The sequence below is a fragment of the Littorina saxatilis genome, linkage group LG4 (genome assembly GCF_037325665.1).
Source record: "Littorina saxatilis isolate snail1 linkage group LG4, US_GU_Lsax_2.0, whole genome shotgun sequence".
Classification (NCBI taxonomy): Eukaryota; Metazoa; Mollusca; class Gastropoda; order Littorinimorpha; family Littorinidae; genus Littorina; species Littorina saxatilis.
The window spans coordinates 34,991,066-35,002,088 of NC_090248.1; the positions used below are offsets into that span (position 1 = coordinate 34,991,066).

Consider the following 11,023-nt stretch of genomic DNA (forward strand, 5'->3'; position numbering starts at 1 on the left):
CTGTCTACTAAGTCTGTGATTGGCACATTTCTAGCGCGTAAGAAAATAACTAAGTCCATGATTGGCACATTTCTAGCACATGCAAAGAGCACAAAGTTGTTGGTTAGCACATTTCTGGCATAGAATAAAATGACAAAGTCCATGATTGGCACATTTCTATCATAGGATTGAAACCTGTAGCACATTTTGTGGTATACCACAAATGTACCAATTTGTTCGTGGCACATTTGTAGTATACTTTTGGTACATTTAGTACAGTTGTAGCATAGGATTAGCACAAAATTGGTACATGTATACCAATAATGTGCTAAAAACAGTAGGAGCAGTGCCCTGCTTCTTAATTCTTTGTGACCCTTTACATCTGTGCACAAATGGTGAATGAGGAGGTTTTGAAAAATGTCTTCTCTTTTATTGATTTTCAGACCTGAGAAGGATGAGCTGTATACTGATGTAAATGCAAAACATCTACTTGTCATGCGAAATGGACACTTCTACATCTTTGACATCTTCGATAGAGATGGTTTGTAATTAAGAAGCTTTTGTGTGTGTCATTTTCAGTTCCTGTCTGTCACATTCTTATACTAGGTGCTGGTGTGAAAATATTCTGACACTTCTTTTGTTGTTGTGTTTTTTCTCTCTCGCTGTGACGTACCATACTGGTAATAAATTTGAACCATTCATTGATACTCCCCCTTTTTACACAGCATGTTTTCCAAACGTATGTATTTCATATCTTAACAAATAAATTTAACGCAAGTTAAACTGGATGGCTGAATTCTTGACATGTTTGACATTAACGTTCTACAGTGCAACCCCCCTTTTAAGACCTCCAAAAATCTGAGAAGATCAGGTCTTAAAAAGGAGGGAGTCTTAAAATGGGGGTAAATTTACAGAGGCTATAAACAAAAAATCTGAGAAAACAGGGTCTTAAAAGGGGGTTCCACTGTATAGACAATATCGCTTTAACTGTTTCATTGTTCTGTTGCAAGGAATCTTTCACATTTCAATTGTTGCAGGTAACTTAGTGGATGAGACGGAGATTCTGGCACACCTGCAATACATCCAGTCCCTCAGTGAACCACCTCCCTCTCACCCCCTCGGTCTCTTGACCACTGCCGACCGAGACACCTGGACCAAGGCACGCATACAGCTGATTAATGCAGGTGCGTCTTAATTAAACGAGTTAGAAACAAACAATGACAACAAGAGAGAAAAATAATTAACAAGCAAAAACTAACACCAACACGAAAAAATAGGCCAAACAACTGGTTTTGCATTCCAAACATTTCACTTTTGGTAGCGTCGAACTAGCAAATGTTCTGCCCAAAATGACAATGACAGTTGTTGCTCTTAACAACAACTGACAAAGATACCTGGACAAAGGCTCGTAATTGGTTTTCGTTGAAAGCATTAAATTTGATTTTGTTAGCTTCAGCCTGGTGCTTATTTTATACAAAACCAGACGCAGCTCCTTACCTCCTGTGTTTCTATGGACCACAACTGACCGAGACACCTGTTGATTTTTGGTGTCATATATGGACAGATGCCCTCAGCGCATGTAAAATAGAGTTACTATGGTAGTAATTAAAAAATGGTTTACCCTGAAAAGAATTACATTAATTTAAGATAAAACATGCTGCAACATGAATCTCTGTGTATATTTTGTTTTAGCGGACAGCAACGAACTTCAGCTGCAGTTACTGGACGGCGCTGCTTTCTGTCTCTGCTTGGATGACGAGGATCTCCCTGACCCCATTCAGCTGTCACGATCCTTCCTCTTCAGCGACGGCACAAATCGGTACACTTTTTTTTGTATTACTGAGAATTACATACGTTCATTTAGTTTGTGGACAACTTGTCACCAAGGGATCCAAAAACAAATAAACCGTCAAAGTGCCAGCGTTTTTTGATTGTGACCAAGGAAACAGATAAACTGAAAAGCTTTAAAGGAATTTTATAAAGATATGCCCTTGAATGATCTTTCCTCTTTTGTTACAGTGTCAGTCAGACATGAACTTTTTTAGCATTAGAATAACACATCTCCATATGTGTTTCACAGACAATACATCTGAGGGAGAGCTTTAGTTATTATTTAGATGTGACTGTGATGTTATATGTATCCTTACAGTTACAAGGTTGAAAAAGGAGAAATCGTGTTTTTTGAAATTGCCAGAGTTGCTTCCCATGCCATGGAAACCACATAGGAGACAGCGTCATTCTGTGCGAGAGGCAAATTGGGTTAATTCACTCAACAGTGATGCTAATTGTTTTTCAGGTGGTTCGACAAAAGCTTCCAGCTGCTTGTCAGCAAACAAGGAACAGCGGCAGTGAACTTTGAGCATGCGTGGGGAGACGGCGTAGCCATCATGAGATATTTCAAAGAACTGTACAAAGAGACCACCACTAACCCCTTCCTCCACCCCCAGTCTGTGCCAGCAAAGGTGGATTCTTCCAGAGTGGTGCAAAAACTGGGTGAGTGGTCCTGTGAGGGTTGCACAGTGTCGGTCGAACAGTAAAACCTTCAAAAATCTGATTACGTCTGATATAAAGGAGGTACACTGTAGCCTTAAAGCGGAGGTAAAGGTAAATGTACAGTGAGTGAGTGAGTACTGCATAGTTCTATGAGGGTTTATAGTGTCTTTGGAACTTCTATTTTAGGGCCTCCATACTGCTGTGAAAATTATGTCTTGAATATATAGGAAAGATTCTTAAAGTGGAAGTAATTAAGATGTAAAGACTTGACGAAGAGAATTTTGCTGTGAATGAGTAGTTCTGTGAGGGTTTCATGGTGTCTGTGGAAGAGTGAAAACTCTTTTATGGCCTGAAAAAAATCTGTGAAATTAGGTCTCACATGGAAGGGAGTCTGAGAGTGAAAGTAAATTTACAGACTTGAAGTATAGAAGAGCTCATGGTAACAAATGCGAGTGAGCCTTTCTATTAGGGTTGCTTGGTGTCTATGGAACATGAACAGTGAGACCTCTGTTTTGAGGCTCTGTACAGTTAGGTCTTAAATAGAAGGAAGTCTGAAAGTGGAGGTACATTTACAGACTTGATTGGGAGGGTGATGAAGATTATCCAAAGTGCAGATTGGCAGTTACAAATTCCTGTTTATTTTCAGATTTCAAGCTTGACCCTTTCGTCAAGGAGACCATCGGCAGAGTCAGGGAGGAGTTGACAAAGAAAACTGACTCCCTGGACATGAACTACTTTGAGAGCAAGCAGCTCAACAAATGCATTGCCAAGGAGTTCAAGATCAGCCCTGATTCCCTTATGCAGCTCACCATACAGGTATCGCACTCCTTGATGTGTTTGTGTGTGTGTGTTTGTGTTTTTCTGTTTGTTTGTTTTTTCCAGGTATGTTCTGTAAGGAAGGGTGCACCTTTGGAAGTCTCGAGCTGGATCATGATTTGTTAGGATAATTGTCTCCCTTTACAAGTCTTTTTTTCCCGACTTTTCAGAATTGCTTTTGAAATAAAGAATGCATGGAAGAAGGAGTGAGTGTGAGTGTGTGCACTCTTCTGGGTGTGCTATCCACCCTCTTTCAAAATAAGAATCATCCCCAGGGAAACCCTTTCTTTATGATCATTATCATTTCTAGCAGAACAGATTTTAATTAGCACATCTTCAGAGATGCTAAATTTTGAAGAGCTTGCTGTGTAGTGTCTGATAATATTACGACTAAAAAGCTAAGGTGTTGACAACAACAACAGGGTGGCATTGGAGGGGGAGAGGGCTGGGGGATCATGGGTGGGGAAGAGAGAATTACAAGGGTTTACGCAATGTAAAAGCTATTTTTGTACAGATTTTTTCCCGTGTATTCATGTTATAAAATGCAATTTTATATTTGAACAGCTGGCCCAGTACCAGTTAACCGGAAAGTGTGTGGGTACCTACGAATCGTGCAGCACATCAGCATTCAAACACGGTCGTACAGAGACAGTTCGTCCCTGCACCACCGCCACACACACCGTATGCAAACAGATGTTTGAGAGAGGCAGCAACGCCACAGTCCAGGATATTCAGGCAGCCATCAAAGAATGCTCCAACGTCCACAACCAACTGACCAAAGAGGCAGCAATGGGTAGGTTTGTTGGAGTGTCGGCTAGGGTGAAGAGTTAACCCCTGAGAACGGAGTATGGCTGCCTAAATGATGGAATAGGAAGCAGTCATGCAGGGAAAATTTTATTCCAGAAGAAAAGAGCTGTCACTGTTATGTTGGTTTTGCACCCCACACAAACCAAAGAGAAAGAAGTAAATTGAAGGCTGAAGAGTTATCAGTATTTGCGCACACACTTGATTCGGCTTAGAAGAAAATCTGCAACAAACGTTTGGGAAAGGGACAAAAATACCGGTTATTGAATGATATTAGAGTAAATTCCGGCTTTAATTTCAAATAATTCTGCGGAGATTAAAAATAGAGAACTCTAAAAGTGGGAGAAAACCTTTCTGAAAGTGAACATCATTTTAAATAATTTGCGAAGGTTTATCCATCTTTATCCCATGACCTGCCTCTTTGTCTCTGTTAGCTGAGGAGGTGATTATTCTGGATAATCCATCACAACCATATGGATAATCCAGCACAACCGAGTCTCGATCTCACCTGTCTTTGGTCTTTGTCTTTGATCTCAGAGTACAATTGAATAATTTATTGAGGTCATCTGCATATTTATCGTTAACTCGGGGACTACTTTCTATAGCAAAACGATTGAGATATTCTGCGGCATAAAAGTCGAACTCACGTTTAGCTAACGATCTACTTACATTTTAACATTGAAGAAATAAAGAAAACAACAAAGAATACACATAATCTGCTGGGGTGAAAAGAGCTGAGTGAAGATTATGAGTTGGCCGAAGCGGTGAGAGAGAGAGGGAGCGATAGAGACAGACAGTGATTCAAGGCGCACAACTCTAGTACTCTTCATGGGCAACCGCTTAGATCAATCCCGACAACAAAATCCTGATTCAAAATCCTGAGCAACGAAATAAGAATTAAACTAAAACAGTATGCTTACAGTTTGTTAATTTGCTATCGCTTTTAGAGCATTGATTGCTAAATCTGGTTCAACAGAACAAGGCTGTCCCATCTGTCGTCTGCTGCAGATCTGTCGTTTGCTACAGAAGTCACCGGCTAAGCTTACTGATCAAGTTGACCAGCAACATGGAAATAAATTGCCACTTACAAAGTTGGAGATACGGTTAAAATAAAAGATGGCGAAGAAGGTCGGATCTTGCGTGTGTTATTTTTCAATTTTAAAGTAAACAACGGTGTCTAGGTTCAGGGCATGCAGGCAGATAGATTTACAAGTTTTGACCTACATTGAATAGACCAGCAGAACAAAACTACCGCAGTACAGTACAGATAACTTACTGGCCTAAGACTGAACGACAGACATCAAAGTAAGGCTCACCTAAATGACAATTGAAGAAGTAAGTAATCCAAATTAGAACACTGAACCACAACAGCTCGAATAAGCACAAATTCAGCAATCATCACCATCGCTTGTAAAATCACACACGCAGTCTTTTTGGCGAATGCCTCTGACAACCGACTTGGGTCACCGACTGAAACCGGCCGGTAACTGCACAGTTTCAAATGCATTGAACTGCGCAATCTCTATAATTCGTTTTCTAAAGCAGTATTGATGACTAAATACAAAAGCAGACTTTTTATGGCGCGTTTACCAAAAAGACAAAAGGGGACTCGTTTCGCACATGAATTTGATGACACAATTTGCGGTCGCTGAAGGTTTGGCCAGCAGAAAACAGGCACTTTCAGAGTTTGTGTCAAAAAGTGGTGTTTTTTAATGAAAACGTCGGAGTAATGGGATAAAAAGCTTACACACCTCGTCCTCGTCTGGCGAGGTAATACCTGAAAATCGACCCTAGGGAAAATATGCACGATATTTAGAACTCTGAGTGTGTAACCTATATTTATTATACAAGGCTGAAACGGTTGTCTGTCTACCATAAACATTATATACAGTAGGTACCAAGGTCTATCTGCTTTTAAACATTAGGCTTATATGATGGACTTTCTGCATGCAAGGTTAAATTATCCAATGGTATATCGTAACATTTATGTGGGTTACAGCCTCTCAACGTTAATACTTTTATATATTTCGAAGCAACAACGTCACGGCAACACTTCTCATCAATTTTTGTCTGTTATTTAACTTGTAGGCCAATTGGTCAAAGTTCTTCTTCAAAGTTTTTGTCCCTAATGAAACGTCCCAATAACTTAACCTTTCCTGAAACAGATAGGCTACTAACTTTCCAAAAATATTAATAAAATATTAAAAATTAGGTCCGTATGTCCTTGAGAATGTCTTGTTTTGTCACAAATTAAATGGTCCCGTTACTAACCTTCTTGGTTTTTTAATTCTTTATACATGATTTATACAATGTTCTATCTACCTTCACGACGTGGAGGTCAACAATATTCTAATGGCAAATAAATTGATTCAAGCAACGTCGCTCTCACTTTCAGGCCAGGGGTTCGACCGACACCTGTTTGCCATGAGGAAACTGGCAGAGGCTAAGGGAGAGTCACCCGAGCTGTTCAGCGACGAGGGATACCGCACCATGATCTATGACATTCTCTCCACCTCCACGCTCCCTGACCCCTCTGTTCTCATTGGAGGATTCTGCCCTGTGGTTCCAGAAGGCTATGGAGTGGGTGAGTGACGCTACTAGCGACAGTGGAACCCCCCATTTTAAGACCTCTGAGAAAATCAGGTCTTAAAAGGGAGGGAGTCTTAAAATGGGGGTAATTGTACAGAGGTTTATGAACAGAAAGTCTAAGAAAACGGTCTTAAAAGGGAGGGAGTCTTAAAAGATCAAGAGGGTTCCACTGTGTATGCACGCATAGCTTAATTATCGAAGGATCTCATGTAAATCCTCTTTGAATTGGATAAATTAGCCATCTCAATGAATAATACTTTTGCCATATCGGACCATTTCTGACTTTTTTTGCTAGTGGCAATTGGAAAGTGTCAAAACCGTTAAAAGTAATGCAGTGCTAACTTGTTCCCAGACTCAGAAGACAATACTGGTCAGTTGGACCTGGACTGAAAACATGTCTAGGTCCTGCAAATATTCTGGTTACAAAAACAATTGTTTGGTAGATGGCCTCATATATATATTTGTCAAAACTGTCAGAGGGTCCGTTTTTTTTTTTGTATGGCCATGTTGGGTTTGATGCGTGCATGCCTGGTTTTCTCCTGTAGATGGGTGTCGGCACAGAAGGCCTGCCCGCTGTCCTCAGCCAACATGCTCCGTCTTCATGGCAGCTCAATTTTTTTATCTCCTCTAGATCCGCCGTGTTTCGCCTAGGGGCTTGCGCTGCCTAGTTGATAGGGTCACCTCGTAGAGGATGTGGTCATAGACCACGCACGGTCGGTCTTGGGATAGGGAAACGTTATGCTAGTCCGGAGGGATTACGCCACAATGGCCACCTCGCGAAGACCCAGGGTCCTAGACTAGGGAGGTCCAAGGGGGAGCACCGGGAGGGCTACCCCTCTACCCGCACCTCCAACACAATCCCTTCCCCTGGTAGCTTCATCCCCAAGGAGGAAACAGAGCTGCCTGCAACACCCCTGTCAGAGGGTCGACTCTTTGACCATGGGTCAGAACAGCTTGTGTCAGATGAATAATTGTTAGCAGAACATCTAACTTTAATTAACTATGTCATGATGAAAAGTAAGTCAATGTGTGCAATATGTTTGTCCAGGTTATGCCATTCAGGACGAAGCAGCAGGGTTCATGGTGACGGCCTACAAGCCGCAGAACAACGCCACGGCTATGGTGGATAGTCTGGGGGCGTGTCTGCATGACATTCACGACGTCCTTGAGGGCAAGATGCCAAGCAGATCTACGTGATTATCGTGAATGTGTACTGTTACCATGGAGCTATGTCTGTGAGAATCTTGATTGGAGTACGTTGTGCAATAATCCAAGATGATTCCCGTAACAATTAATGTACCTGGTTGGTTTGTGTTCCAATTATCATATAAAATCACAAGTGTATTTCCTGCGAACCCACCTAAAACGAACACGCTAGTTACGAATTTTGACTTATAACGTATTAGTTTTAAGTTCCCAACTGAATACCTCTTTCTTCATGCTTAAAAAAAATGCTTGAAACGAATTCTTTGTAACGAATTTATGCTTATAACGAGCACTTTTTGGATTCCCAAGCATGCATAATGTCTGTAATTTACTCACGCTTATGACGAAATCTTTAAACTCGTCCCGAGATCGACATATCATGGGAATTTGAGAAGTTTGAATGTGTCAAAGTCTTCCCTTGCGTCGACTGCTTGAACCATCGCTCAACCGATCACTGAATAAAGTTAAACTGATTACACTGTACTCACAAAACAATTTTAAATATGAGTGTTTGGTTTTCTTTCCAAGCGGGCGCGGTTTATTGTTGTTATTCTTCGATACAACCTCTTTCAGTTCTATCAGCGTTCAAGCGTACTGCGTTCCGTAGCTACGCTGCCCGCAAAAGTCATCGCAGTTTGTAATGACCGAAGTATTCATACGCCGTATGTAACCTTCGCGGGCGCTCGGTACTTTGTACGCGGTATTCCATAAGCCTAAACATTCGGATCGGAAATGCTCACGCTTCCGGTTGGGATAATGCACATGGCAAACGTAGTTGATATAAATGCTGTTAAAACGCAAAAAAAGTCCGGGTAATTGCGAAGTTGAAGGTCTTGTTTGTATTCCTACATTGATGTGTAGGATGTGTAGGGTGACCTGCCGTTGCTTTCTATTGAAAGCGGCAAGGTGAGTTATCGGCAATGGATGAAACATCTGTGTGCTCACTCTCACTCAACAATCATCACTCAACATGAGACACACATGAACATGTAACTGAATATGTCACTTTATTGTCCAAACGTGAAGCAGCATGAAAGTTGCCAAAGAAACAAATTGAAACACCATAAAATGTACAAGACTTAAAAAAAAAAATCAATCAATTCTCTTTATGCGAATTTCGGTTAAGACGAACTTATTTCCCGATCCCCAGTGATTCGTCTTAAGCGAGTTCGACTGTAATCAAAAAGCAAAAGAAAACAAATCTGTCAAAATAATAGTTCAGTAAAGAAATCTCATTTCTTATCCAGGAGGTATTAGTGTCTGCTTTGCATGTAATATTCAAGCATAATACTTTCGATTTCAACATTGCTGGCCTATGATTGCAAGACACACAAAAGCACAAATATGTTTCCTTACTGTGTTGATCACAACTTAAAGCATCTGTTTCCGACTGTTGTGATTATGTTTGTATATTTAATGTCTGATGGGTGCAAGTTGACATTTGACATATGATTGTGTGATGGTACGTTGTGATGTTAATTCTGGGCATTGATTGTGGTAAATTAACTAATGAAATTTACTCGCAGTAAGCTTATTTTGTATGCACATACATGCATACTTGTTGTTTTTGTCACCCCCCGCGGGTTAGGGGGAAGAATTTACCCGATGCTCCCCAGCATGTCGTAAGAGGCGACTAACGGATACTGTTTCTCCTTTTACCTTTGTTAAGTGTTTCTTGTATAGAATATAGTCAATGTTTGTAAAGATTTTAGTGAAGCAGTATGTAAGAAATGTTAAGTCCTTTGTACTGGAAACTTGCATTCTCCCAGTAAGGTCATATATTGTACTACGTTGCAAGCCCCTGGAGCAATTTTTTGATTAGTGCTTTTGTGAACAAGAAACAATTAACAAGTGGCTCTATCCCATCTCCCCCCTTTCCCCGTCGCGATATAACCTTGAACGGTTGAAAACGACGTTAAACACCAAATAAAGAAAGAAGTTGTTTTTGTCTTTTTGATTTTGTGACATTTGTCTTGATGTGTTAGTAACAACAATTTTTTTTATAGACCTGGATATTTCTCTGATTCATTACTGAGCTCTTTTGGACATAATGTGCATTGAAAGACCTTAGTATTGTAGGTAAATATACACACATTCCAGAGAGACAGAGTTTTAAAATGACACGAGGGAAGTTGATAAATGAACAATACATTGATGAACAATTGCTACACTGCTGACTATTGATCTGTAGTTTTCGGGGTTGGTATTTATTTATTTATTTGTATTTTTCAGATTAATTATTTTATTCAATCCCCCCGCGGGTTAGGGGGAAGAATTTACCCGATGCTCCCGAGGATGTCGTAAGAGGCGACTAACGGATTCTGTTTCTCCTTTTACCCTTGTTAAGTGTTCCTTGTATAGAATATAGTCAATTTTTGTAAAGATTTTAGTCAAGCAGTATGTAAGAAATGTTAAGTCCTTTGTACTGGAAACTTGCATTCTCACAGTAAGGTCATATATTATAGCTTTTTTTTTCAAGAAGAGACCTAAAATATCCCTTTCAAATGCTAATTAAATGTCAACAGCATAGGTATAAACCCCCCCGATGACCTGCCTTTGTACCTGCTGGTGTTTTTTTTAGAGCCCATCCCTTTCATACAAAATAGGGCCCAGCCCTGTATTTTCACAGAAAGTTGCATTTGGTACACTTCTTTCTCATTAACTTTTCCTCTCAATCACGGTAATAACAAAAGGTCACAGAATGTCACTGTCAACCTCTTGGGAAAATGCACTTCGTAGTGATTAGATTACAACCAATCGTTTGTCAGAAAGACGCAAGTTTATGAATTCTGGAGCAACTATAACACGTTTTCAGTGAAAAAGAAACACAGCAAAATAATGATAATATCGGTAACTGAGCTCGATACACAATACTAAGTAAGGGCGTGGCATCCCCAGCACACAAGACGGCTGCTTCCGAGACAGTAGACACGTTAAAATTGTGACGGACACGTTTGGTTGAATATGTTGGAGATCTTACGTGTGGGGTTTTGGAAATTCAGCTGTTAACTATGTTTTTGTAAATCGTATCTGCCTTTGACAACCCTCATGTGCCACATTTTGTTTAAACTGTGTATATATTATTAGTTATCGTTAGATGTGACTGTGATATCAACATTTATCAGTCTGAATGTCG

The 11,023-nt window shown here is 40.3% G+C and overlaps 1 protein-coding gene across 1 annotated transcript in view; it reads left to right on the forward strand.

Moving 5' to 3' along the window:
• The window catches only part of LOC138964578 (carnitine O-palmitoyltransferase 2, mitochondrial-like), an 18,090-nt gene extending 7,724 nt beyond the window's left edge, over positions 1-10,366 (forward strand). The window contains exons 8-15 of the mRNA XM_070336568.1: positions 423-520; positions 1,017-1,163; positions 1,672-1,798; positions 2,276-2,472; positions 3,119-3,288; positions 3,853-4,081; positions 6,488-6,676; positions 7,730-10,366. Coding sequence (XP_070192669.1) covers positions 423-520; positions 1,017-1,163; positions 1,672-1,798; positions 2,276-2,472; positions 3,119-3,288; positions 3,853-4,081; positions 6,488-6,676; positions 7,730-7,878 — 1,306 coding nt within the window. The 3' untranslated portion in view covers positions 7,879-10,366. The remainder of the gene's footprint in view (positions 1-422; positions 521-1,016; positions 1,164-1,671; positions 1,799-2,275; positions 2,473-3,118; positions 3,289-3,852; positions 4,082-6,487; positions 6,677-7,729) is intronic.
• Positions 10,367-11,023: the final 657 nt, after the last annotated feature.